Source organism: Nerophis lumbriciformis, linkage group LG25 (genome assembly GCF_033978685.3).
Source record: "Nerophis lumbriciformis linkage group LG25, RoL_Nlum_v2.1, whole genome shotgun sequence".
Taxonomy (NCBI): domain Eukaryota; kingdom Metazoa; phylum Chordata; class Actinopteri; order Syngnathiformes; family Syngnathidae; genus Nerophis; species Nerophis lumbriciformis.
Genome location: NC_084572.2, coordinates 8185001 through 8212483, shown reverse-complemented (window position 1 = coordinate 8212483; position 27483 = coordinate 8185001). Strand labels below are relative to the sequence as shown.

General features: G+C 37.7%; 1 protein-coding gene across 2 annotated transcripts in view; it reads left to right on the top strand.

The window, feature by feature from the left end:
- The window catches only part of etv6 (ETS variant transcription factor 6), an 87187-nt gene that overhangs the window by 38123 nt on the left and 21581 nt on the right, over nucleotides 1-27483 (top strand). For both annotated transcript variants that reach the window (XM_061983631.2, XM_061983630.2), the window contains exon 3: nucleotides 22475-22639. In XM_061983631.2, the coding sequence (XP_061839615.1) occupies nucleotides 22475-22639 (165 nt within the window). The remainder of the gene's footprint in view (nucleotides 1-22474; nucleotides 22640-27483) is intronic.

Sequence of the window (27483 nt, the reverse complement as noted above, 5' to 3'; positions counted from 1 at the left end):
TAATTAATTAATCTGTTCCAGGCACCCAAAAATATTAACACACAACACATTTTATAAATAATAAGTCTTCCTTTTCGCAGATGTATTCAAATATATGTATAAAATATGAAAATAGAATCACAACTTTGGAGAGGCAAATCGCAAGAGGTTTTGTCGTTGTTGCTGCATCGCAAAAACACAATACAGGAACAAGAACCACTATTCCATGTTATGTAGACCACAAGGAAGCATTTAAAAAACAACATAATATGAGAAATAATTATAAGTAATAATAAATAGTGTAAGTCTTTTATTAACCATTTTTTAAATCGTTTTATTTATGTATTTCTTAAAAAAGAAAATACAAATAGTGTAAATTAATTGAATTTGAAATACTGTATACTTTTTTTTGTTAAATGTATTTTATTTTATACACTTTTTAATTTATTTTTATTTAAAAATAAATATAATTAATGTAAATCAAATTGATAAGAAATAATGTAAATATGTTAAAAAAAAAAAGAAGTTGTTTTATCATTTAAAAAAAAAAAAAAAAGGCCAATAATGTAAACCAAATAGAAATAATACGAATTAGTGTTAATCTTTTTTTTTTTAAATTCTATTCGTTTTAATCAATTCATTTTCATTTTTTTTATAAAAAAAAAAAAAAAAAAAAAAAAAATGTAAATAAAATTAATTTGAAATAAGAACTAACGTAAATATTTTTCGGCATTTTTTAAATTCATTTTTATTAATTTATTCATTTCTTTATAGTAAGAATAAAAACAAATAAATAATGTTAATCCAATTTATTAGAAATAAGGAAAAATAATGTAAATCTTTTAAAACATTATTTAAAAATACATAAAAATCTAGGCAACATTTTGACCCAAGAACCACTATTCCATGTTATGTAGACCACAAAGAAGCGTTTAAAAACAACAACATAATATGAGCCTTTAAATATGATTGAGATAGTCATTCTGGGCTATGGTGAATAATAAATACATTTGCCTTTCATTTGGAAGCATTAATGGTTGGGAAACACACAACCCGTGGGCCATAAACGGCCCTCCAGAGAATTTGGTCAGGCCCGTGATGCAATTCTAAAAACAGGATCATAATTTCTGCACTTGAAATAGCCCTTAATTTGAAAAAGCTTTTCCTAACCTGGTCCTTCATACTGTTATTTGGGTCTATGGCTTCCAACCACAATGAACTTCACGTGAACTCTGACCGTGTATCGCTTTTCTGTTTGTGTTCCTTTCCTCCACGCTCAAACACCACCCATCTTTCTTTCTTTGTTCCCACACCGACCTAAAAAGCCTCTGGGTGCTCTCTAACCTTCCCGCAAAGACAGTTTCCTGTGCTGAAACGAAGCCTGAGCTGGATTACTTCCTGTCACGGGACGGGGTTTTTTTCTTCACTTCGCGCCCCCTTTTGCCTCCACCTTCCGCTCCACTCGCACTTCCTCCTTTGGGCTCTGTGCAGATGGCCGAGGCCGACGTACCGGATGTGGATGGGCTTTTTTTTTGGCCGAGCGTGCGCCGCTCCCTCCCCGGGCCCTGGGGTGAGCATACCGCAGTCCTGACCTTGTGACCCACTGTCGCCCACCGGGCTTTGCTGCTCAGACAAGTTGCCATCAGAGACGCCTGATTCAATATACTCTATATTGCCAAAAGTATTTAGCCACCCATCCAAATGATGAAAATCAGGTGTCCCTAATCACTTGGCCCGCCCACAGGTGTATCAAATCAAGCACTTAGGCATGGAGACTGTTTTTACAAACATGTGTGAAAGAATGGGCCGCTCTCAGTGATTTCCAGCGTGGAACTGTCATAGGATGCCACCTGTGCAACAATCCAACTTCCCACTATTAGCCACTACTTTTATTTTATACACTTTTTTATTAATTTTTTTAATTTAAAATAAATAAAATAATCTAAATCACATTGATTAGAAATCCTAAGAAATAATCTAAATCTGTTGAAAGCGTTGTATTTTTTTTCTTCTGTTTTTTGAAAAATATAAATGCAAGTCATGTAAATAAATAAGTAGTGTGAATCTTTTTGAAAAATCATGTCGTTTTAATTTATTCATTGATTTATTTTTATTACATTTTTATAATGTAAATTTGAAATAAGAAATAACGTAAATCTTTTTCGACATTTATAAAATTATTTTTTTTCCATAATTTTTTTTTTTATATTAGGAATAAGTACAAATAAATAATGTTAGTCGAATTAATTAGAAATAAGGAAAATAATGTAAATCTTTTGAAAATGTTTTTATTAATTTTTTTTATTTTTATGAAAACATAAATACAAATACCTTTTAATAAGATTAATTAGAAAGATTTAAGAAATATTGTAAATATAAAAAAGTATCATTTTTATTTTATTCATTTTAAATGTTTTTCTAAAAATATGAAATATTGTAATAAATGATATATTAATAATTTATTAATGTGTTTGTATTTAAAAATGTTTTTATTAAATTTTTTTATTGTTATGAAAACATAAATACCAATACCTTTAATAAGATTAATTAGAAAGATTTAAGAAATATTGTAAATATAAAAAAGTATCATTTTTATTTTATTCATTTGAAATGTTTTTCTAAAAATAATATGAAATATTGTAATAAATGATATATTAATAATTTATTAATGTGTTTGTACACCAGACACTTGATTTCAAACACTCTTTGTTTCTGGAAAAAGGATAAAAGTGTTCAATTTTGACAGTAACTTCCCACTATTAGCCACTATGTTTTTTCCCCTACGTTTGAACCCTGTGGCTTATGAAACGGTGCGGCTGAATTATGGATTTTTCTTCATAAAAAAAATACCAAGCAAATACACTGAAAAGGTGTGTTAGTGTTGTTTTTGTGACGACCGGGGCGCATGGTGATGCGGGGTTTCGTTCTCCCAGGATGCAACGGACTTCGGACACAGCGTGAAGGTAAAAGAAATGATTTATTTAATAAATAACTAATACTGGAACAAAGAAAAGGGTGCTCATAGCACATAAGGCAAAAACTAAAAGAGCTAGCATGGGAGCTAGAAGGTAAAAAAAGGAGTTTAGCGTGGAAGCTAACAGGTACAGAGCCAGAACAAAAAGTCGTCAACTGTTGCATGAAAACAAACTACGAAGCCAGAACGAATGACAGGGAGGACAGACTTAAATAATAATGTCAGTGATGACAAACAGGTGCGTGTCGGGAACAAACGCGGCAGGTGAAAATAATAAGCAGCCATGGCAACAAACTCGGGTGTACAAAACAGCTACTCAAGGAGTCCAAAACTAACCAAAAACACAAGTATCTTGAAAAGGTAAACAGAAAATATGATCCGGGCAGCGGATCATAACAGTACCCCCCCCTTAAGGGACAAATTCCAGATGTCCCCTAGAAAAACTAAACCCCCCCAACTATAACAAAGTTCAAGAGTCAAGGGAGGGTGGAGGGAGGATTTGGCGGAGGGTCGCCAGGTCACATGTCCCCGAATCCACCGGGGACGAGTCAGGTGGCGGCGGCGAATGGAACGCCGCTGCCGGAGGCGAGGCGGGCGACCACGGAAAGGCCACATTTGTGGCTGCCGAGAAGGTGGGCGTGAGTGGCGCCAGAAGTTCAGCAGCCGGAGAGTTCTGCGACTACGTCTCGGGTGTCGCTGCTGTTTGCGCCACTGGCGTCCATACTCTAACCTCCGAGAGCGCCGCTTGCGCCGCCAGACCACCCGAGGTCGCTGAGACGACGAGGAGAGAGCAGACGTCGCCGTGGAAGCAGGAGGAAGCGTCGTCGTCGCCGTGGAAGCAGGAGGAAGCGTCGTCGTCGCCGTGGAAACAGGAAGCGTCGTCGTCGCCGTGGAAACAGGAAGCGTCGTCGTCGCCGTGGAAACAGGAAGCGTCGTCGTCGCCGTGGAAACAGGAAGCGTCGTCGTCGCCGTGGAAACAGGAAGCGTCGTCGTCGCCGTGGAAGCAGGAGGCGTCGTCGTCGCCGTGGAAGCAGGAGGCGTCGTCGTCGCCGTGGAAACAGGAGGCGTCGTCGTCGCCGTGGAAACAGGAGGCGTCGTCGCCGTGGAAACAGGTGCTGGTGCGGAAACCAGACTTGGAGTCGGTGCTGGGCGTGACTTTGGCGGAGGTGGCCTGGCCGGGGGTTCCGGCTTAGCATGCCGAAGGTCTGGTGGCGGAGGCCGGCATGGAGGTTTGGGCTTGGCTGGGCGCAGCTGTGTCCGCCCACTAGCAAAGCACCCAGTACTAGCCCCCCCCTCAAGAAGCGGATGCCAGACGCGTCTTGAGCAGTCTGGAACAGTCTTTAGGGGTGGGAGGGAGGAGGTGAGGAGGTGAGGAGGTGGGTAGGCTCCTCCCCTTTTGATTGTCCAAATTGTCTATTCTGCTCTTCAATAGTGGACTGTAGGGACGACCAAGAGGGAGAAAACAGAGGAGTGGGCGGAGCTTGAGCCATAGGGGGTGGGGCTTGAAAACCAGAATGTGACTGGTACTGACTAGACTTATAATTAACAAAAATGTCCTGATAGTATTTAATTGTTGAATTAAAGTCATTTGGAGGCGGCTGACAGAAAGAGTTGACTGAATTTAAAAAAATGTCTTCGTCTATGACGTCATCACCAGTGGACGGGATGACGTCATCCGCGCGGGTCTCCAGCTGACTGACAGCCCAATCAGTGAACTGTTTGGCAAAGTGAGTGATGGGATTACCAAACATCGGCGGGGGGGAATCCTGGGCTGCTTGGCTGTGTTCCGGAGGGAAGAATTGCGGGGGTGGCGCGTCTCTGTCGCGAGCTGAAGCCGTTTTGTGCGACTTCCGCCTTCGCTGACGCGTGCGAGCGGGCTGAGAGCGGACCTGCCCGGGCCAGATGGAGTCGATCGGGACCAGAACACCTCCAGGTCCCCATATCATCTCCTCATCTGGAGAACAGCGGAGCGTCTCTGCCTCCATCGCTCGGAGGACCATCCACGCACCTTCTTCATCCACCTCCGTCAGGCCCGATGCGAAAGAACTTTTTGCTGGCTTCGTACTGTGACGACCGGGGCGCATGGTGATGCAGGGTTTCGTTCTCCCAGGATGCAACGGACTTCGGACACAGCGTGAAGGTAAAATAAATGATTTATTTAATAAATAACTAATACTGGAACAAAGAAAAGGGTGCTCATAGCACATAAGAGCTAGCATGGGAGCTAGAAGGTAAAAAAAGGAGTTTAGCGTGGAAGCTAACAGGTACAGAGCCAGAACAAAAAGTCGTCAACTGTTGCATGAAAACAAACTACGAAGCAAGAACGAATGACAGGGAGGACAGGCTTAAATAATAATGTCAGTGATGACAAACAGGTGCGTGTCGGGAACAAACGCGGCAGGTGAAAATAATAAGCAGCCATGGCAACAAACTCAGGTGTACAAAACAGGTACTCAAGGAGTCCAAAACTAACCAAAAACACAAGTATCTTGAAAACGTAAACAGAAAATATGATCCGGGCAGCGGATCATAACAGTTTTGGACCAGTTTGCTCACCTCAGGTGCTGCAGTGCCCTCCTGTTTAGAGCTTTCAACCGGAAGTAGAAGTGCCGGTCTGTCTTCTAGCCGTCCATAGCGGTTCTACTCGTATGGATTTTTCATTCATCATTCCAAGTATAACTAAAACAATTCTTACTTACTAAAGCGTCCCATGTGTGATGTCTGTAGGAGGGTTTTCATGCATATTTGTACGCACTATCGTAATGCAATCCATGACCATGACTTCTGTTTTGTTTGGTCCGCCGTTTTACTGCCTTGTTAGATCCAGTCGTGAAATTTCCTCGCTCCTAAATTTTCTAAAGTCAACTTTATTATAAGAAAAGTGAAGAGTTCTGGAACAATAGCAACTCAGCCACCGAGCGGTAGGCCACGTAAACTGACCAGAGAGGGTTCAGCGCATAGTGCAAAGAGGTCGGCGACTTTCCGCACAGTCAGTTGGACTGGACTCTCACAATATTATGTGAGACCCACTCGACATCCATTGCTTTCGGTCTCCCCTAGAGGGGGGGGGGTTACCCACATATGCGGTCCTCTCCAAGGTTTCTCATAGTCATTCACATCGACGTCCCACTGGGGTGAGTTTTTCCTTGCCCTTATGTGGGCTTTGTACCGAGGATGTCGTTGTGGCTTGTGCAGCCCTTTGAGACACTTGTGATTTAGGGCTGTATAAAAAAACATTGATTGATTGATTGATACAGTGCTCCAAACTTCATGTGACCATTCCAATTAGCCCACGTACAGTACGCAGAGAGCTTCATGGAATGAGGTTTCCATGGGCCGAGCGGCTGCGTCTAAGCCGTACATCGCCGAGTCCGATGCAAAGTGTGGGATGCGGTGGTGTAAAGCACGTCGCCACTGGACTCGAGAGTGATAAAATCACGATTTCCTATCTGGCAATCTGACGGACGAGTCTGGGTTTGGAGGTTGCCATCAGAACGGTACGTTTCGGACTGATTTTTGCCGAGTGGGAAATTTGGTGGAGGAGGAATTATGGTGTGGGGTTGTTTTTCAGGAGTTGGGCAGTGAAATTGACTTTGAATGCTCCAGGATACCAAAACGTGTTGGACAATTCCATGCCCCCCCCAACCTCATGGGAACAGTTTGGAGCGGGCCCCTTCCTCTTGTCCTGACCTGAACCCGATAGAACACCTTTGGGACGAATTAGAACGGAGACTGGGAGCCAGGCCTTCTCCAACAATGCACTTTTGGAAGAATGGCGGGAAATTGCTATAAACACACTACGCAACCTTGTGGACAGCCTTCCCAGAAGAGTTGAAGCTGTACTAGCTGCAAATTGCATATTGAAGCCTATGGGTTAGGAATGGGATGGCTCTTTAAGTTCATATGTGAGTCAGGGCTTGTGGCCAAATACTTTTGGCAATATAGTGTAGCTTCAAGTCAATAATGGGGTCAACATTGAGGGTTTTTAAAGAACTTCGGACAGGGTCTTGGGGGGTTTTAACAATCTTTCTAACATCTGTACCGAGATCCGAAACAACCCGCAGAATGCACCATCGCCTTCCGTCTCCGAACAGACCGCTGCAAGAAAGCAGAGAAAACGGGAAGCTGGCAGTCTGCTCAGAAGTCTCATGTCATATTGATCGCTCTCTGCGAGAACTTCCTTTGTTTGACGGCCACGGAGGGGAGTCGGCGGGGGTTTGACGGGTGGTCTGAAAGTGTTCCAATTACTTGTGACTGACATCGGTGGCAACCAAAGATAAGAGCTGCCCGACTCCCAAGAGAAAGAGTTTAAGGGGTTGAGCGATAAGTGAAAGAGGAGTTCTTCCCGAGTCACAATGTCAATCATTGGAGTACACAGAGATCTGTCTGCAATGGCAATATTAAACAAGCTTTGGGAGAAAAAAACAGGCTTCTTGTCTAGCCAGATAATGTGAAGGTTAGAATATCAGTCTGGGACGTTCACCTCCGATGACAGGAGAACCGAGGACGCGGTTGTGTTGAATACACATACCTGCCAACTTTTGAAATCAGAAAAACCTAGTAGCCAGGGTCCAGGGGCCGCAGGCCCCGGTAGGTCCAGGACAAAGTCCTGGTGGGGGGTTCAGGCTTCGCCCCCCGACGCAAAATGATTATTAGCATTCAGACAGGTTAAAATGTTGCTAAAACCATCACTTTTCTATCAGTCACAGTGACTTTTCAAAACAAAAATATTACAGCAAAAATCATATGGGTTGATTGACATGTTTATTCTGTAAGCTAACTTCAATAGTTTGAAATTATTTTGACAGTTAATGCCAGTTATCCTGTCAACCTTTCACAAGACTTCAATTTGTTAATTGAAAGTATAAACACTTTTTACAGTAAACAAATGGTAAAACAGTACTAAACAATTCCATTAAAAAAAAAATTGGTGTCATTATTAACTTTCTGTCCAAGCTTGTATAATCTACTGCCTTGTTCAATTGTAAAAAATATTCTGTGCCTAAAATTCACATTTCTATCACAATTATCATACTGTAAACATGGTAAGCTAACTTCATTAAAATTAATAGTCCTGTCAATAGCATGGAATTACAATTCAAATGTAGGTTTTTTGTAAGCCTTTCAAAAGAATTCAAAATATGAAACATTAATGAAAATTAATTTAAGCCATCAGACACTTGAAAAGTGGCACATCACATCTCTAATGTAATCATTTGAACTTTTCAACAGAAATAGCACTGCAAAAATATTAAGGACATACTTCTGTATTTTGGTAGTTATGATGTCAACATTTAACAAGATTTCTTCAACTTGGACTTGAAAGCATAAATAGTATAAACACTTTTAACAGTATAACAGTACTAAACAATTCCAATAGATAACATTGGTGTCATTACCTTTTTGTGGCTAAAATCCGAAAAACGTTGAAAGTTTTCCACTTGTATCGCTAGCAACGGCATTAGACTTGTGTTCTTTTGTCCCAACGTGGTCTTTTACATGCTAATTCCTCCGTGTCCGATCGAAAAATCTTGTCTGCACAAGGTGCAATTCGCGTAGTTTTCACCCTTTTTGGAACGGATAATTAGGCTTTTGAATATTCTTCACGGAATGACTGCAGTTTTCTTTTCGGTTTAAGACTCGTTTGCGATTTTTCTCCGGCTGATTCCATGATCGTTCGCTCGTTTGGAAACAATGGCAACAGGTGCCTCGTGCTTGGCAGCGGTGCTATAAATAGCCTCGCGCATTTTAAAAAAATATATTTTTTTAATTAATGAAAAACCGTATTTTTTATCACTGCAACCGTAACCCGGAATAGGTGGATGAAAACCGTACTAATTACGGGAAAACCGGAGTAGTTGGCAGGTATGAATACATGAAGAACTGGGTTTTAAAGGGGAACATTATCACAATTTCAGAATTGTTAAAACCATTAAAAATCAGTTCCTAGTGGCTTATTATATTTTTCGAAGTTTTTTCAAAATTTTACCCATCACGCAATATCCCTAAAAAAAGCTTCAACGTGCCTGATTTTAACCACCCGTCCATTTTCCTGTGACGTCACATAGTGAAGCCAACACAAACAAACATGGCGGAAAGAACAGCAAGCTATAGCGACATTAGCTCGGATTCAGACTCGGATTTCAGCGGCTTAAGCGATTCAAAAGATTACGCATGTATTGAAACGGATGGTTGTAGTGTGGAGGCAGGTAGCGAAAACGAAATTGAAGAAGAAACTGAAGCTATTGAGCCATATCGGTTTGAACCGTATGCAAGCGAAACCGACGAAAACGACACGGAGAAAGCGAGGACGAATTCGGCGATCGCCTTCTAACCAACGATTGGTATGTGTTTGTTTGGCATTAAAGGAAACTAACAACTATGAACTAGGTTTACAGCATATGAAATACATTTGGCAACAACATGCACTTTGAGAGTGCAGACAGCCCAATTTTCATCAATTAATATATTCTGTAGACATACCCTCATCCTCGCTCTTTTCCTGAAAGCTGATCTGTCCAGTTTTGGAGTTGATGTCAGCAGGCCAGGGAAGCTAGGGTCGATAGCTCGCTCGTCTGCGGGAACAAACTGCCGCCATTACTTGCCGTGCTACCGAGGTCCTTTGTCCCTGAATTGCTCACAAACTCCGGCAGATTCAATGGGGGTCTGGCGGCAGATTTTCTTTGACTTTATGGTTGGAAATGCATCTGCTTTGAGTGTCGCAGGATATCCACACATTCTTGCCATCTCTGTCGTAGCATAGCTTTCGTCGGTAAAGTGTGCGGAACAAACGTCCAATTTCTTGCCACTTTCGCATCTTTGGGCCACTGGTGCAACTTGAATCCGTCCCTGTTGGTGTTGTTACACCCTCCGACAACACACCGACGAGGCATGATGATGAAACAGTCGAAAAAAACGGAAAATAACAGAGCTGATTTGACTCGGTGTTTGAGAAAATGGCGGATTGCTTCCCGATGTCGTGACGTCATCGCTACGAGAGCGAATATTAGAAAGGCGTTTAATTCGCCAAAATTCACCCATTTAGAGTTCGGAAATCGGTTAAAAAAAAAAAAGGTCTTTTTTCTGCAACATCAAGGTATTTATTGACGCTTACATAGGTCTGGTGATAATGTTCCCCTTTCATGACTTCAGAAACCGAGAGAACACAGGAGTTCAGGACCCGAGGAGCAAAGGTCTTAACTGGGGACATGAGATATACAGCTTTAGAGAAAGAGGAAAGTCTGCGTTTAACACCCTATAAACCTGACACAGGAGTTAAGGACATGGAGGGTCTTTGGGAGAAAACTGGGAACATGTGCTTGAAGGCCATTAGGAACATAAGAGTTTTAGAAACTGGAAACATGTGCTTGAAGGACCCTCGGAAACACCACACTTTAGAAACGGCGGAAACATTTTCTGCTCTGCCCCCCTCTCCTGCGTGGAGTCGGGACCCAGGGTGGACCACTCATCTGTGCATCAGTTGGGGACGTCTCTGCACTGCTGACCTGTCTCCACTCAAGATGATCTCCTGCTGGCCCCACTATGGACTGGACTATAACACTATTATGTTAGATCCACTATGGACTGGACTCTCACTATTATGTTAGATCCACTATGGACTGGACTCTCACTATTATGTTAGATTCACTATGGACTGGACTCTCTCACTATTATGTTAGATCCACTATGGACTGGACTCACACTATTATGTTAGATCCACTATGGACTGGACTCTCACTATTATGTTAGATCCACTATGGACTGGACTCTCACACTATTATGTTAGATCCACTATGTGTGACGACCGGGGCGCATTGTGATGCGGGGTTCGTTCTCTCAGGAATGCAGACGGGCGTCAGACACAGCGTGCAGGTAAGAAAGTATTTATTTAATAAATAACTTATACTGGAATAAAGAAAAGTGTGCTCATAGCACATAAGGCAAAAACTAAAAGAGCTAGCATGGGAGCTAGAAGGTAAAAAAAGGAGTTTAGCGTGGAAGCTAACAGGTACAGAGCCAGAACAAAAGTCGTCAACTGTTGCATGAAAACAAACTACGAAGCAAGAACGAATGACAGGGAGGACAGGCTTAAATAATAATGTCAGTGATGACAAACAGGTGCGTGTCGGGAACAAACGCGGCAGGTGAAAATAATAAGCAGCCATGGCAACAAACTCAGGTGTACAAAACAGGTACTCAAGGAGTCCAAAACTAACCAAAAACACAAGTATCTTGAAAACGTAAACAGAAAATATGATCCGGGCAGCGGATCATAACACTATGGACTGGACTCTCACTATTATGTTAGATCCACTATGGACTGGACTCTCACTATTATGTTAGATCCACTATGGACTGGACTCTCACACTATTATGTTAGATCCACTATGGTCTGGACTCTCACACTATTATGTTAGATCCACTATGGACTGGACTCTCATTATTATGTTAGATCCACTATGGACTGTACTCTCACTATTATGTTAGATCCACTATGGACTGGACTCTCACACTATTATGTTAGATCCACTATGGACTGGACTCTCACTATTATGTTAGATCCACTATGGACTGGACTCTCACACTATTATGTTAGATCCACTATGGACTGGACTCTCACACTATTATGTTAGATCCACTATGGACTGGACTCTCACACTATTATGTTAGATCCACTATGGACTGGACTCTCACACTATTATGTTAGATCCACTATGGACTAGACTCTCACAATATTATGTTAGATCCACTCGACATCCATTGCACCGGTTGCCCAGGGGGGTCCCCACATCTGTGGTCCCCTCCAAGGTTTCTCATTGTCATCCCATTGGGTTGAGTTTTTTCTTGCTCTGATTTGGGATCTGAACCCAGGATGTGGTTGTGGCTTGTGCAGCCCTTTGAGACACTCGTGATTTAGGGCTATATAAGTAAATGATTGATTGATTGATTGATTGATAGGATTCGTAGGCACTGGGAACATATGACTTAGAAGACAAAACCAGAACATAACATTTTTAACACTGGAACGTACGACCTTAGAAGCAGAAACCTGGGTACTGTGTATTCCGGACCATAGGGCGCACCAGATTATATAAGGCGCACTGCCGATGATACACATTAAAGGGGTCATATTATGATTTTTTTCTAAATGTAGAAGACGGGTCGCGGATAAGCGGAAGAAGATGGATGGATGTATGTACAAGACGGGGAGTAGATCCTGCCCCAAGTGGAGGAGTTCAAGTACCTGGGAGTCTTGTTCACGAGTGAGGGAAGAGTGGATGGTGAGATCGACAGGCGGATCGTTGCGGCGTCTTCAGTAATGCGGACGCTGTATCGATCCGTTGTGGTGAAGAAGGAGCTGAGCCGGAAGGCAAAGCTCTCAATTTACCGGTCGATCTACGTTCCCATCCTCACCTATGGTCATGAGCTTTGGGTTATGACCGAAAGGACAAGATCACGGGTACAAGCGGCCCAAATGAGTTTCCTCCGCCGGGTGGCGGGGCTCTCCCTTAGAGATAGGGTGAGAAGCTCTGTCATCCGGGAGGAGCTCAAAGTAAAGCCGCTGCTCCAGAGGAGCCAGATGAGGTGGTTCGGGCATCTGGTCAGGATGCCACCCGAACGCCTCCCTAGGGAGGTGTTTAGGGCACGTTCAATGGGTAGGAGGCCACGGGAAAGACCCAGGACACGTCGGGAAGACTGTCTCCCAGCTGGCCTGGGAACGCCTCGGGGTCCCCCGGGAAGACTTTACTTCAATTAATAGTGTCCCATGAAAAAAAACGTTTCACCGGAACTCTCTAATAACTAAAGTTCCTTGGGTGTATAATGTAAACTCACTACACCGGTATGTTTTAGTGCTTTCATGGCGAGTCTACTGACAGATATAAGTAAGAACTTTACACTACTTTATATTAGTGTTATGTCCCAATAACAAGAAGATAGAGGAAAAAGAAGAAGCTTATCAAACGGTGAACGTGTGCACATTTTCAGGACTTATGCAGATCCCAAAAACAGATCAGCAGGTACCAGAAGGTAAGAAAAGTTGGTTCTGCATAATATTGCGAAACTAAACACCAGATAATGTCCACTAACGGGTGCCGTTTTGCGGTCCTTGCACACACCATAGTAATACTCCTACTCCTGACTATGGTAGCCGTAACGGGCCAACAATCCATCAAGCTACTAAAACATTTTGAAAGATTTTTGAGCGCCGTGTGTAATGTTCTATATTTTCAATGGAACATTTAAAGTTTTGGTGTTGTTTACTAAGATAAGACTATCCGGGGGAACTGGAAAGATAGGACTTTAGAAACCAATGAAACTGGAAAGATAGGACTTTAAAAACCAAGGAAACTGGTAAGATAGGACTTTAGAAAGTGAGGAATAGCACAGTAAATACATGTTCTATCCACAGCTGTGGGAATAAAAGCACATTTCTTACTTTGTTCCTGCTATGGCCTTGGTTAGACTTTCACAATAAAAGCCGCTTCTGCTCGACCTCGAGGAACAATAGAACGGTTGGCTATTTTTAGTACAGTTGTGTTGCTATTCTTTAGTACAGTTGTGTTGCTATTCTTTAGTACAGTTGTGTTGCTATTCTTTAGTACAGTTGTGTTGCTATTCTTTGGTACAGTTGTGTTGCTATTCTTTTGTACAGTTGTGTTGCTATTCTTTTGTACAGTTGTGTTGCTATTCTTTTGTACAGTTGTGTTGCTATTCTTTTGTACAGTTGTGTTGCTATTCTTTAGTACAGTTGTGTTGCTATTCTTTTGTACAATTGTGTTGCTGTTCTTTAGTACAGTTGTGTTGCTATTCTTTAGTACAGTTGTGTTGCTATTCTTTAGTACAGTTGTGTTGCTATTCTTTAGTACAGTTGTGTTGCTATTCTTTTGTACAGTTGAGTTGCTATTCTTTTGTACAGTTGTGTTGCTATTCTTTAGTACAGTTGTGTTGCTATTCTTTAGTACAGTTGTGTTGCTATTTATTGGTACAGTTGTGTTGCTATTCTTTAGTACAGTTGTGTTGCTATTCTTTTGTACAGTTGTGTTGCTATTCTTTTGTACTGTTTTTGCTATTCTTTTGTACAGTTGTTTCTATTTAGTACAGTTGTGTTGCTATTCTTCTGTACAATTGTTTTGATTATTTTGTACAGTTGTTTCTATCCTTTTGTACAGTTGTTTCTATTCTTTAGTACATTGTGTTGCTATTCTTTAGTACAGTTGTGTTGCTATTCTTTAGTACAGTTGTGTTGCTATTCTTTTGTACAGTTGTTTCTATTATTTAGTACAGTTGTGTTGCTATTCTTTAGTACAGTTGTGTTGCTATTCTTTAGTACAATTGTGTTGCTATTCTTTAGTACAGTTGTGTTGCTATTCTTTGGTACAGTTGTGTTGCTATTCTTTAGTACAGTTGTGTTGCTATTCTTTAGTACAATTGTGTTGCTATTCTTTAGTACAGTTGTGTTGCTATTCTTTGGTACAGTTGTGTTGCTATTCTTTAGTACAGTTGTGTTGCTATTCTTTTGTACAGTTGTGTTGCTATTCTTTTGTACAGTTGTGTTGCTATTCTTTTGTACTGTTTTTGCTATTCTTTTGTACAGTTGTTTCTATTTAGTACAGTTGTGTTGCTATTCTTCTGTACCATTGTTTTGATTCTTTTGTACAGTTGTTTCTATCCTTTTGTACAGTTGTTTCTATTCTTTAGAACAGTTGTGTTGCTATTCTTTAGTACAGTTGTGTTGCTATTCTTTAGTACAGTTGTGTTGCTATTCTTTTGTACTGTTGTTTGTATTCTTTAGTACAGTTGTGTTGCTATTCTTTAGTACAGTTGTGTTGCTATTCTTTAGTACAGTTGTGTTGCTATTCTTTAGTACAGTTGTGTTGCTATTCTTTTGTACAGTTGTGTTGCTATTCTTTTGTACTGTTTTTGCTATTCTTTTGTACAGTTGTTTCTATTTAGTACAGTTGTGTTGCTATTCTTCTGTACAATTGTTTTTTATTCTTTTGTACAGTTGTTTCTATTCTTTAGTACAGTTGTGTTGCTATTCTTTAGTACAGTTGTGTTGCTATTCTTTTGTACAATTGTGTTGCTGTTCTTTAGTACAGTTGTGTTGCTATTCTTTAGTACAGTTGTGTTGCTATTCTTTAGTACAGTTGTGTTGCTATTCTTTAGAACAGTTGTGTTGCTATTCTTTTGTACAGTTGAGTTGCTATTCTTTTGTACAGTTGTGTTGCTATTCTTTAGTACAGTTGTGTTGCTATTCTTTAGTACAGTTGTGTTGCTATTTATTGGTACAGTTGTGTTGCTATTCTTTAGTACAGTTGTGTTGCTATTCTTTTGTACAGTTGTGTTGCTATTCTTTTGTACTGTTTTTGCTATTCTTTTGTACAGTTGTTTCTATTTAGTACAGTTGTGTTGCTATTCTTCTGTACAATTGTTTTGATTATTTTGTACAGTTGTTTCTATCCTTTTGTACAGTTGTTTCTATTCTTTAGTACATTGTGTTGCTATTCTTTAGTACAGTTGTGTTGCTATTCTTTAGTACAGTTGTGTTGCTATTCTTTTGTACAGTTGTTTCTATTATTTAGTACAGTTGTGTTGCTATTCTTTAGTACAGTTGTGTTGCTATTCTTTAGTACAATTGTGTTGCTATTCTTTAGTACAGTTGTGTTGCTATTCTTTGGTACAGTTGTGTTGCTATTCTTTAGTACAGTTGTGTTGCTATTCTTTAGTACAATTGTGTTGCTATTCTTTAGTACAGTTGTGTTGCTATTCTTTGGTACAGTTGTGTTGCTATTCTTTAGTACAGTTGTGTTGCTATTCTTTTGTACAGTTGTGTTGCTATTCTTTTGTACAGTTGTGTTGCTATTCTTTTGTACTGTTTTTGCTATTCTTTTGTACAGTTGTTTCTATTTAGTACAGTTGTGTTGCTATTCTTCTGTACAATTGTTTTGATTCTTTTGTACAGTTGTTTCTATCCTTTTGTACAGTTGTTTCTATTCTTTAGAACAGTTGTGTTGCTATTCTTTAGTACAGTTGTGTTGCTATTCTTTAGTACAGTTGTGTTGCTATTCTTTAGTACAGTTGTGTTGCTATTCTTTTGTACTGTTGTTTGTATTCTTTAGTACAGTTGTGTTGCTATTCTTTAGTACAGTTGTGTTGCTATTCTTTTGTACAGTTGTGTTGCTATTCTTTTGTACTGTTTTTGCTATTCTTTTGTACAGTTGTTTCTATTTAGTACAGTTGTGTTGCTATTCTTCTGTACAATTGTTTTTTATTCTTTTGTACAGTTGTTTCTATTCTTTAGTACAGTTGTGTTGCTATTCTTTTGTACAGTTGTGTTGCTTTTCTTTAGTACAGTTGTGTTGCTATTCTTTAGTACAGTTGTGTTGCTATTCTTTAGTACAGTTGTGTTGCTATTCTTTTGTACTGTTGTTTCTATTCTTTAGTACAGTTGTGTTGCTATTCTTTAGTACAGTTGAGTTGCTATTCTTTTGTACAGTTGTGTTGCTATTCTTTAGTACAGTTGTGTTGCTATTCTTTTGTACAATTGTGTTGCTATTCTTTAGTACAGTTGTGTTGCTATTCTTTAGTACAGTTGTGTTGCTATTCTTTAGTACAGTTGTGTTGCTATTCTTTAGTACAGTTGTGTTGCTATTCTTTAGTACAGTTGTGTTGCTATTCTTTTGTACAGTTGTGTTGCTATTCTTTTGTACTGTTTTTGCTATTCTTTTGTACAGTTGTTTCTATTTAGTACAGTTGTGTTGCTATTCTTCTGTACAATTGTTTTTTATTCTTTTGTACAGTTGTTTCTATTCTTTAGTACAGTTGTGTTGCTATTCTTTAGTACAGTTGTGTTGCTATTCTTTTGTACAATTGTGTTGCTGTTCTTTAGTACAGTTGTGTTGCTATTCTTTAGTACAGTTGTGTTGCTATTCTTTAGTACAGTTGTGTTGCTATTCTTTAGAACAGTTGTGTTGCTATTCTTTTGTACAGTTGAGTTGCTATTCTTTTGTACAGTTGTGTTGCTATTCTTTAGTACAGTTGTGTTGCTATTCTTTAGTACAGTTGTGTTGCTATTTATTGGTACAGTTGTGTTGCTATTCTTTAGTACAGTTGTGTTGCTATTCTTTTGTACAGTTGTGTTGCTATTCTTTTGTACTGTTTTTGCTATTCTTTTGTACAGTTGTTTCTATTTAGTACAGTTGTGTTGCTATTCTTCTGTACAATTGTTTTGATTATTTTGTACAGTTGTTTCTATCCTTTTGTACAGTTGTTTCTATTCTTTAGTACATTGTGTTGCTATTCTTTAGTACAGTTGTGTTGCTATTCTTTAGTACAGTTGTGTTGCTATTCTTTTGTACAGTTGTTTCTATTATTTAGTACAGTTGTGTTGCTATTCTTTAGTACAGTTGTGTTGCTATTCTTTAGTACAATTGTGTTGCTATTCTTTAGTACAGTTGTGTTGCTATTCTTTGGTACAGTTGTGTTGCTATTCTTTAGTACAGTTGTGTTGCTATTCTTTAGTACAATTGTGTTGCTATTCTTTAGTACAGTTGTGTTGCTATTCTTTGGTACAGTTGTGTTGCTATTCTTTAGTACAGTTGTGTTGCTATTCTTTTGTACAGTTGTGTTGCTATTCTTTTGTACAGTTGTGTTGCTATTCTTTTGTACTGTTTTTGCTATTCTTTTGTACAGTTGTTTCTATTTAGTACAGTTGTGTTGCTATTCTTCTGTACAATTGTTTTGATTCTTTTGTACAGTTGTTTCTATCCTTTTGTACAGTTGTTTCTATTCTTTTGTACAGTTGTTTCTATTCTTTAGAACAGTTGTGTTGCTATTCTTTAGTACAGTTGTGTTGCTATTCTTTAGTACAGTTGTGTTGCTATTCTTTAGTACAGTTGTGTTGCTATTCTTTTGTACTGTTGTTTGTATTCTTTAGTACAGTTGTGTTGCTATTCTTTAGTACAGTTGTGTTGCTATTCTTTAGTACAGTTGTGTTGCTATTCTTTAGAACAGTTGTGTTGCTATTCTTTTGTACAGTTGAGTTGCTATTCTTTTGTACAGTTGTGTTGCTATTCTTTAGTACAGTTGTGTTGCTATTCTTTAGTACAGTTGTGTTGCTATTTATTGGTACAGTTGTGTTGCTATTCTTTAGTACAGTTGTGTTGCTATTCTTTTGTACAGTTGTGTTGCTATTCTTTTGTACTGTTTTTGCTATTCTTTTGTACAGTTGTTTCTATTTAGTACAGTTGTGTTGCTATTCTTCTGTACAATTGTTTTGATTATTTTGTACAGTTGTTTCTATCCTTTTGTACAGTTGTTTCTATTCTTTAGTACATTGTGTTGCTATTCTTTAGTACAGTTGTGTTGCTATTCTTTAGTACAGTTGTGTTGCTATTCTTTTGTACAGTTGTTTCTATTATTTAGTACAGTTGTGTTGCTATTCTTTAGTACAGTTGTGTTGCTATTCTTTAGTACAATTGTGTTGCTATTCTTTAGTACAGTTGTGTTGCTATTCTTTGGTACAGTTGTGTTGCTATTCTTTAGTACAGTTGTGTTGCTATTCTTTAGTACAATTGTGTTGCTATTCTTTAGTACAGTTGTGTTGCTATTCTTTGGTACAGTTGTGTTGCTATTCTTTAGTACAGTTGTGTTGCTATTCTTTTGTACAGTTGTGTTGCTATTCTTTTGTACAGTTGTGTTGCTATTCTTTTGTACTGTTTTTGCTATTCTTTTGTACAGTTGTTTCTATTTAGTACAGTTGTGTTGCTATTCTTCTGTACAATTGTTTTGATTCTTTTGTACAGTTGTTTCTATCCTTTTGTACAGTTGTTTCTATTCTTTAGAACAGTTGTGTTGCTATTCTTTAGTACAGTTGTGTTGCTATTCTTTAGTACAGTTGTGTTGCTATTCTTTAGTACAGTTGTGTTGCTATTCTTTTGTACTGTTGTTTGTATTCTTTAGTACAGTTGTGTTGCTATTCTTTAGTACAGTTGTGTTGCTATTCTTTTGTACAGTTGTGTTGCTATTCTTTTGTACTGTTTTTGCTATTCTTTTGTACAGTTGTTTCTATTTAGTACAGTTGTGTTGCTATTCTTCTGTACAATTGTTTTTTATTCTTTTGTACAGTTGTTTCTATTCTTTAGTACAGTTGTGTTGCTATTCTTTTGTACAGTTGTGTTGCTTTTCTTTAGTACAGTTGTGTTGCTATTCTTTAGTACAGTTGTGTTGCTATTCTTTAGTACAGTTGTGTTGCTATTCTTTTGTACTGTTGTTTCTATTCTTTAGTACAGTTGTGTTGCTATTCTTTAGTACAGTTGAGTTGCTATTCTTTTGTACAGTTGTGTTGCTATTCTTTAGTACAGTTGTGTTGCTATTCTTTTGTACAATTGTGTTGCTATTCTTTAGTACAGTTGTGTTGCTATTCTTTAGTACAGTTGTGTTGCTATTCTTTAGTACAGTTGTGTTGCTATTCTTTAGTACAGTTGTGTTGCTATTCTTTAGTACAGTTGTGTTGCTATTCTTTTGTACAGTTGTGTTGCTATTCTTTTGTACTGTTTTTGCTATTCTTTTGTACAGTTGTTTCTATTTAGTACAGTTGTGTTGCTATTCTTCTGTACAATTGTTTCTATTCTTTAGTACAGTTGTTTCTATCCTTTTGTACAGTTGTTGCTATTCTTTAGTACAGTTGTGTTGCTATTCTTTAGTACAGTTGAGTTGCTATTCTTTTGTACTGTTGTTTCTATTCTTTAGTACAGTTGTGTTGCTATTCTTCTGTACAATTGTTTTTATTCTTTTGGACGGGCCAACAATCCCATCAAGCTACTAAAACATTTTGAAAGATTTTTGAGCGCCGTGTGTAATGTTCTATATTTTCAATGGAACATTTAAAGTTTTGGTGTTGTTTACTAAGATAAGACTATCCGGGGAAACTGGAAAGATAGGACTTTAGAAACCAATGAAACTGGAAAGATAGGACTTTAAAAACCAAGGAAACTGGTAAGATAGGACTTTAGAAAGTGAGGAATAGCACAGTAAATACATGTTCTATCCACAGCTGTGGGAATAAAAGCACATTTCTTACTTTGTTCCTGCTATGGCCTTGGTTAGACTTTCACAATAAAAGCCGCTTCTGCTCGACCTCGAGGAACAATAGAACGGTTGGCTATTTTTAGTACAGTTGTGTTGCTATTCTTTAGTACAGTTGTGTTGCTATTCTTTAGTACAGTTGTGTTGCTATTCTTTTGTACAGTTGTGTTGCTATTCTTTGGTACAGTTGTGTTGCTATTCTTTAGTACAGTTGTGTTGCTATTCTTTAGTACAGTTGTGTTGCTATTCTTTAGTACTGTTGTGTTGCTATTCTTTTGTACTGTTGTTTCTATTCTTTAGTACAGTTGTGTTGCTATTCTTTAGTACAGTTGTTTCTATTCTTTAGTACAGTTGTGTTGCTATTCTTCTGTACAATTGTTTTTATTCTTTTGGACAGTTGTTTCTATTCTTTAGTACAGTTGTGTTGCTATTATTTAGTACAGTTGTGTTGCTATTCTTTTGGTACAGTTGTGTTGCTATTCTTTAGTACAGTTGGGTTGCTATTCTTTAGTACAGTTGTGTTGCTATTCTTTTGTACTGTTGTTTCTATTCTTTAGTACAGTTGTGTTGCTATTCTTCTGTACAATTGTGTTGCTTTTCTTTAGTACAGTTGTGTTGCTATTCTTTAGTACAGTTGTGTTGCTATTCTTTAGTACAGTTGTGTTGCTATTCTTTTGTACAGTTGTGTTGCTATTCTTTTGTACTGTTTTTGCTATTCTTTTGTACAGTTGTTTCTATTTAGTACAGTTGTGTTGCTATTCTTCTGTACAATTGTTTCTATCCTTTTGTACAGTTGTTGCTATTCTTTGGTACAGTTGTGTTGCTATTCTTTAGTACAGTTGTGATGCTATTCTTTAGTACAGTTGTGTTGCTATTCTTTAGTACAGTTGTGTTGCTATTCTTTTGTACTGTTGTTTCTATTCTTTAGTACTGTTGTGTTGCTATTCTTTAGTACAGTTGTGTTGCTATTCTTCTGTACAATTGTTTTGATTCTTTTGCACAGTTGTTTCCATCCTTTTGTACAGTTGTTTCTATTCTTTAGTACAGTTGTGTTGCTATTCTTTAGTACAGTTGTGTTTCTATTCTTTAGTACAGTTGTGTTGCTATTCTTTTGTACTGTTGTTTCTATTCTTTAGTACAGTTGTGTTGCTATTCTTTAGTACAGTTGTGTTGCTATTCCTTAGTACAGTTGTGTTGCTATTCTTTAGTACAGTTGTGTTGCTATTCTTTTGTACAGTTGAGTTGCTATTCTTTAGTACAGTTGTGTTGCTATTCTTTAGTACAGTTGTGTTGCTATTCTTTTGTACAATTGTGTTGCTGTTCTTTAGTACAGTTGTGTTGCTATTCTTTAGTACAGTTGTGTTGCTATTCTTTTGTACTGTTGTTTCTATTCTTTAGTACAGTTGTGTTGCTATTCTTTAGTTCAGTTGGTAACACTTTAGTATGGGGAACATATTCAACTCTACTAACCCTAACCAAACAACTCTAAATTAAGTCTTTGTTACTTAGAATATGTTCCCCATACTAAAGTGCTACCGTACAGTTGTGTTGCTATTCTTTAGTACAGTTGTGTTGCTATTCTTTTGTACAGTTGTGTTGCTATTCTTTAGTACAGTTGTGTTGCTATTCTTTAGTACAGTTGTGTTGCTATTCTTTTGTACAATTGTGTTGCTGTTCTTTAGTACAGTTGTGTTGCTATTCTTTAGTACAGTTGTGTTGCTATTCTTTTGTACTGTTGTTTCTATTCTTTAGTACAGTTGTGTTGCTATTCTTTAGTTCAGTTGGTAACACTTTAGTATGGGGAACATATTCAACTCTACTAACCCTAACCAAACAACTCTAAATTAAGTCTTTGTTACTTAGAATATGTTCCCCATACTAAAGTGCTACCGTACAGTTGTGTTGCTATTCTTTAGTACAGTTGTGTTGCTATTCTTTTGTACAGTTGTGTTGCTATTCTTTAGTACAGTTGTGTTGCTATTCTTTTGTACAGTTGTGTATGGATGTTGTCCCTACTAGTGCAGATGTTGTGTTGTGAAAGAAGTGTGTGTGTGTGTATGCAGACTAATAAAGGAGCACAAAGAGCAGGAATATATTCCAATAGACAATCTTTGTTCACATCTCTTTATTCTTCTTCTCCTTATGTGTGTTGTCATCTTTAATCCTCACTGGCTGATCTCCTTCTCTTTATCACGCCTCTTCCAGTAATCACTCCCTCCTTTTATCTCCACTTCCTCAATATCCTTCTTACTGCCTCCTTCCTTCCTGACCCCCACCCTCCACCCTCCACCCACCCTCCATCCGGCCTTCCGTCTTCCTTCCTTCCTCCCTCCCCTCCCCCATGTCTACTTCACTCCACACTTCTCCCTCTCCATCCTCTCAATGTCGCTGCTTGTTCCCACGACTCAAACACCAAACTTGTGTCTCCTGCAGGTCTGCAGCCGGTCTTCTGGAGCCGTGAGGACGTGTCTCAGTGGCTGCGGTGGGCGGAGAAGGAGTTTGCACTGCGACCCATCACCAGCGGCTCCTTCCAGATGAACGGCAAAGCTCTGTTGCTGCTCACCAAGGAGGACTTCCGCTACCGCTCCCCCCACTCCGGTAGTCCCCCACCACTCATTATTCTTCCTTCACAGCAACACATTGCAAAAATGTTGTCACAGAGGCATTTTCACCACTGTGTTACATGGCCTTTCCTTTTAACAACACTCAGTAAAGGTTTTGGGAACTGAGGAGACACATTTTTGAAGTTTCCCATTCTTGCTTGATGTACAGCTTAAGTTGTTCAACAGTCTCCCTTCTCATATTTTAGCCTTCACACATTTTCAATGGCATCGTCTTGCTGAAATAAGCAGGGGCGTCCATGATGACTTAGCTTGGATGGCGACACATGTTGCTCCAAAACCTGTATGTACCTTTCAGCATTAATGGTGCCTTCACAGATGTGTAAGTTACCCATGTCTTGGCCACTAATACACCCCCATACCATCACACATGTTGCCTTTTACACTTTGGGCCTAGAACAATCCGGATGGTTCTTTTCCTCTTTCGTCCACAGTTTCCAAAAACAATTTGAAATGTGGACTTGTCAGATCACAGAACACTTTTCCCCTTTGCATCAGTCCATCTTAGATGAGCTCGGGCCCAGCGAAGCGTTTCTGGGTGTTGTTGATAAATGGCTTCCGCTTTGCATAGTAGAGTTTTAACTTGCACTCACAGATGTAGCGACCAACTGTAGTTACTGACAGTGGTTTTCTGAAGTGTTCCTGAGCCCATGTGGTGATATCCTTTACACACTGATGTGGCTTTTTGATGCAGTACCGCCTGAGGGATCCAAGGTGTGTAATATCATGGCTTACGTGCAGTGATTTCTCCAGATTCTCTGAACCTTTTGATGATATTACGGAGCGTAGATGGTGAAATCCCTCAATTCCTTGCAATAGCTGCTTGAGAAATGTTGTTCTTAAACAATCTGCTCAGGCATTTGTTGACAAAGTGGTGACCCTCGCCCCGTCCTTGTTTGTGAACGACTGAGCATTTCATGGAAGCTGCTTTTATACCCAATCATGGCACCCACCTGTTCCCAATTAGCCTGTTCACCTGTGGGATGTTCCAAATAAGTGTTTGATGAGCATTCCTCAACTTTCTAAGTCTTTTTTGCCACTTGTGCCAGCTTTTTTGAAACATGTCGCAGGCATCAAATTCCAAATGAGCTAATATTTGCAAAAAATAACAAAGTTTCTCAGTGTGAACATGAAATATCTTGTCTTTGCAGTCTATTCAATTGAATATAAGTTGAAAAAGATTTGAAAATTATTGTTTTTATTTACCATTTACACAATGTGACAACTTCACTGCTTTTGGGTTTGTGCACATTACATATTGTTATGAAGGTGTCTGTTACTACATGATATATGTACTTGCAGTGTGTATAGTGTACATATTACATATTGTTATGAAGGTGTCTGTTACTACATTATATATATACTTGCAGTGTGTATTTTGTACATATTACATATTGTTATGAAGGTGTCTGTTACTACATTATATATATACTTGCAGTGTGTATATTGTACATATTACATATTGTTATGAAGGTGTCTGTTACTACATTATATATATACTTGCAGTGTGTATATTGTACATATTACATATAGTTATGAAGGTGTCTGTTACTACATTATATATATACTTGCAGTGTGTATATTGTACATATTACATATTATTATGAAGGTGTCTGTTACTACATTATATATATACTTGCAGTGTGTGTATTGTACATATTACATATTATTATGAAGGTGTCTGTTACTACATTATATATATACTTGCAGTGTGTATATTGTACATATTACATATTATTATGAAGGTGTCTGTTACTACATTATATATATACTTGCAGTGTGTATATTGTACATATTACATATTGTTATGAAGGTGTCTGTTACTACATTATATATATACTTGCAGTGTGTATATTGTACATATTACATATTGTTATGAAGGTGTCTGTTACTACATTATATATATACTTGCAGTGTGTATATTGTACATATTACATATTATTATGAAGGTGTCTGTTACTACATTATATATATACTTGCAGTGTGTATATTCTACATATTACATATTATTATGAAGGTGTCTGTTACTACATTATATATATATACTTGCAGTGTGTATATTGTACATATTACATATTATTATGAAGGTGTCTGTTACTACATTATATATATACTTGCAGTGTGTATATTGTACATATTACATATTGTTATGAAGGTGTCTGTTACTACATTATATATATACTTGCAGTGTGTATATTGTACATATTACATATTGTTATGAAGGTGTCTGTTACTACATTATATATATACTTGCAGTGTGTATATTGTACATATTACATATTATTATGAAGGTGTCTGTTACTACATTACATATATACTTGCAGTGTGTATATTGTACATATTACATATTATTATGAAGGTGTCTGTTACTACATTATATATATACTTGCAGTGTGTATATTGTACATATTACATATTATTATGAAGGTGTCTGTTACTACATTATATATATACTTGCAGTGTGTATATTGTACATATTACATATTGTTATGAAGGTGTCTGTTACTACATTATATATATACTTGCAGTGTGTATATTGTACATATTACATATTGTTATGAAGGTGTCTGTTACTACATCATATATATACTTGCAGTGTGTATATTGTACATATTACATATTGTTATGAAGGTGTCTGTTACTACATTATATATATACTTGCAGTGTGTATATTGTACATATTACATATTGTTATGAAGGTGTCTGTTACTACATTATATATATACTTGCAGTGTGTATATTGTACATATTACATATTGTTATGAAGGTGTCTGTTACTACATTATATATATACTTGCAGTGTGTATATTGTATATATTACATATTGTTATGAAGGTGTCTGTTACTACATTATATATATACTTGCAGTGTGTATATTGTACATATTACATATTATTATGAAGGTGTCTGTTACTACATTATATATATACTTGCAGTGTGTATATTGTACATATTACATATTATTATGAAGGTGTCTGTTACTACATTATGTATATACTTGCAGTGTGTATATTGTACATATTACATATTTTTATGAAGGTGTCTGTTACTACATTATATATACACTTGCAGTGTGTATATTGTACATATTACATATTATTATGAAGGTGTCTGTTACTACATTATATATATACTTGCAGTGTGTATATTGTACATATTACATATTGTTATGAAGGTGTCTGTTACTACATTATATATATACTTGCAGTGTGTATATTGTACATATTACATATTATTATGAAGGTGTCTATTACTACATTATGTATATACTTGCAGTGTGTATATTGTACATATTACATATTATTATGAAGGTGTCTGTTACTACATTATATATATACTTGCAGTGTGTATATTGTACATATTACATATTATTATGAAGGTGTCTGTTACTACATTATATATATATATACTTGCAGTGTGTATATTGTACATATTACATATTGTTATGAAGGTGTCTGTTACTACATTATATATATACTTGCAGTGTGTATATTGTACATATTACATATTGTTATGAAGGTGTCTGTTACTACATTATATATATACTTGCAGTGTGTATATTGTACATATTGAACATATGTCAAATATTGTTTTAATGTTAAATTGGTTCTATTATCTTTTAAATGTCAAATACTGTGATATTTATTGTTGTTGCAACAAACTGCAATAAGTATATCGCAATATAGATTTGATGCCAAATCGTGATACTCGTCCCCCACATTTGACAGTGACAAACAAACAAAGGCGGCTAACGTCCCCCCGCAGTGCATCTCTTTAAATCATTAATCCGTTGCGTACAAGGATTACCGGAGGACAAGGAACAGCTAAACATGCTACACTACACATCGTAGGAGGCTACAAAGGAGCATAACGTGTACCATACTGAAGCAGAACCAGTCCAAAAGGCCAAGGGTGTAAAAAATAACATCCAAACGGCAGACATTTGTCCATGGAAATATGGAAACGCCGCTGATGGTGTGTTTGACGGTGAAGCTGCTCGCGGGGGAGATACAGTAACAGTCTGCTCTCCAAAGTAAATGCTGTATGTTATTATTACTTTACTTTATAAAACTACTGTAGTTGTCAATAATACATTTTGTTGTGTTGTTTTTCATATTTTGTAGTTTGTTTTTCTTTTTTAAAAGCATGTTAAATGTGTGGTGTTTATTTATGGTGGCTACATTTTGTTCAATATATGACATTGTGGAACGTTGATGTAAGATACAAGTATTTTTCCATTATGAGTCATGAATTAAACTCGTACTATTGTAGTACCGCATTTTCTGGACTATAGAGCGCGCCGGTATACAAGCCACACCCACCAAATTTTAGAAGGAAAAAAAAATATTTCCATATATTAACCACACCAAACTATAAGTCGCATATACTTATATATACGTTGTGAAATGACTTATTGACACAAAAATATTGTGTAAATGTTTATTTACATACCTTCATTGTTTCCAAACGGTGTCTGTAACACGGCAGTAAAACGGCTGATCAAACAAAACAGAAGTGTTGGTCATGGACCCGCTAGATGACTCCACGGTGACGTTTTGGTGAATTTACTGAGGAATTTGTGAAAGTGAAACAATACATAATAATACTAACACAGACACTCGTAAACCTGTTAGCATAGTAGCTAATGCTAACAACGCTAGTTTGATTACATTACGATAGCACGTACAAATATGCATGAAAACACTCCTACACACATCACACATGGGACGCTTTAGTAAGTAAGAATAGTTTTAGTTATATTGTAAAACTTACAAACGCTGCTTGGAGTGGCGAATGAAGAATCCATACGAGTAGAAACGC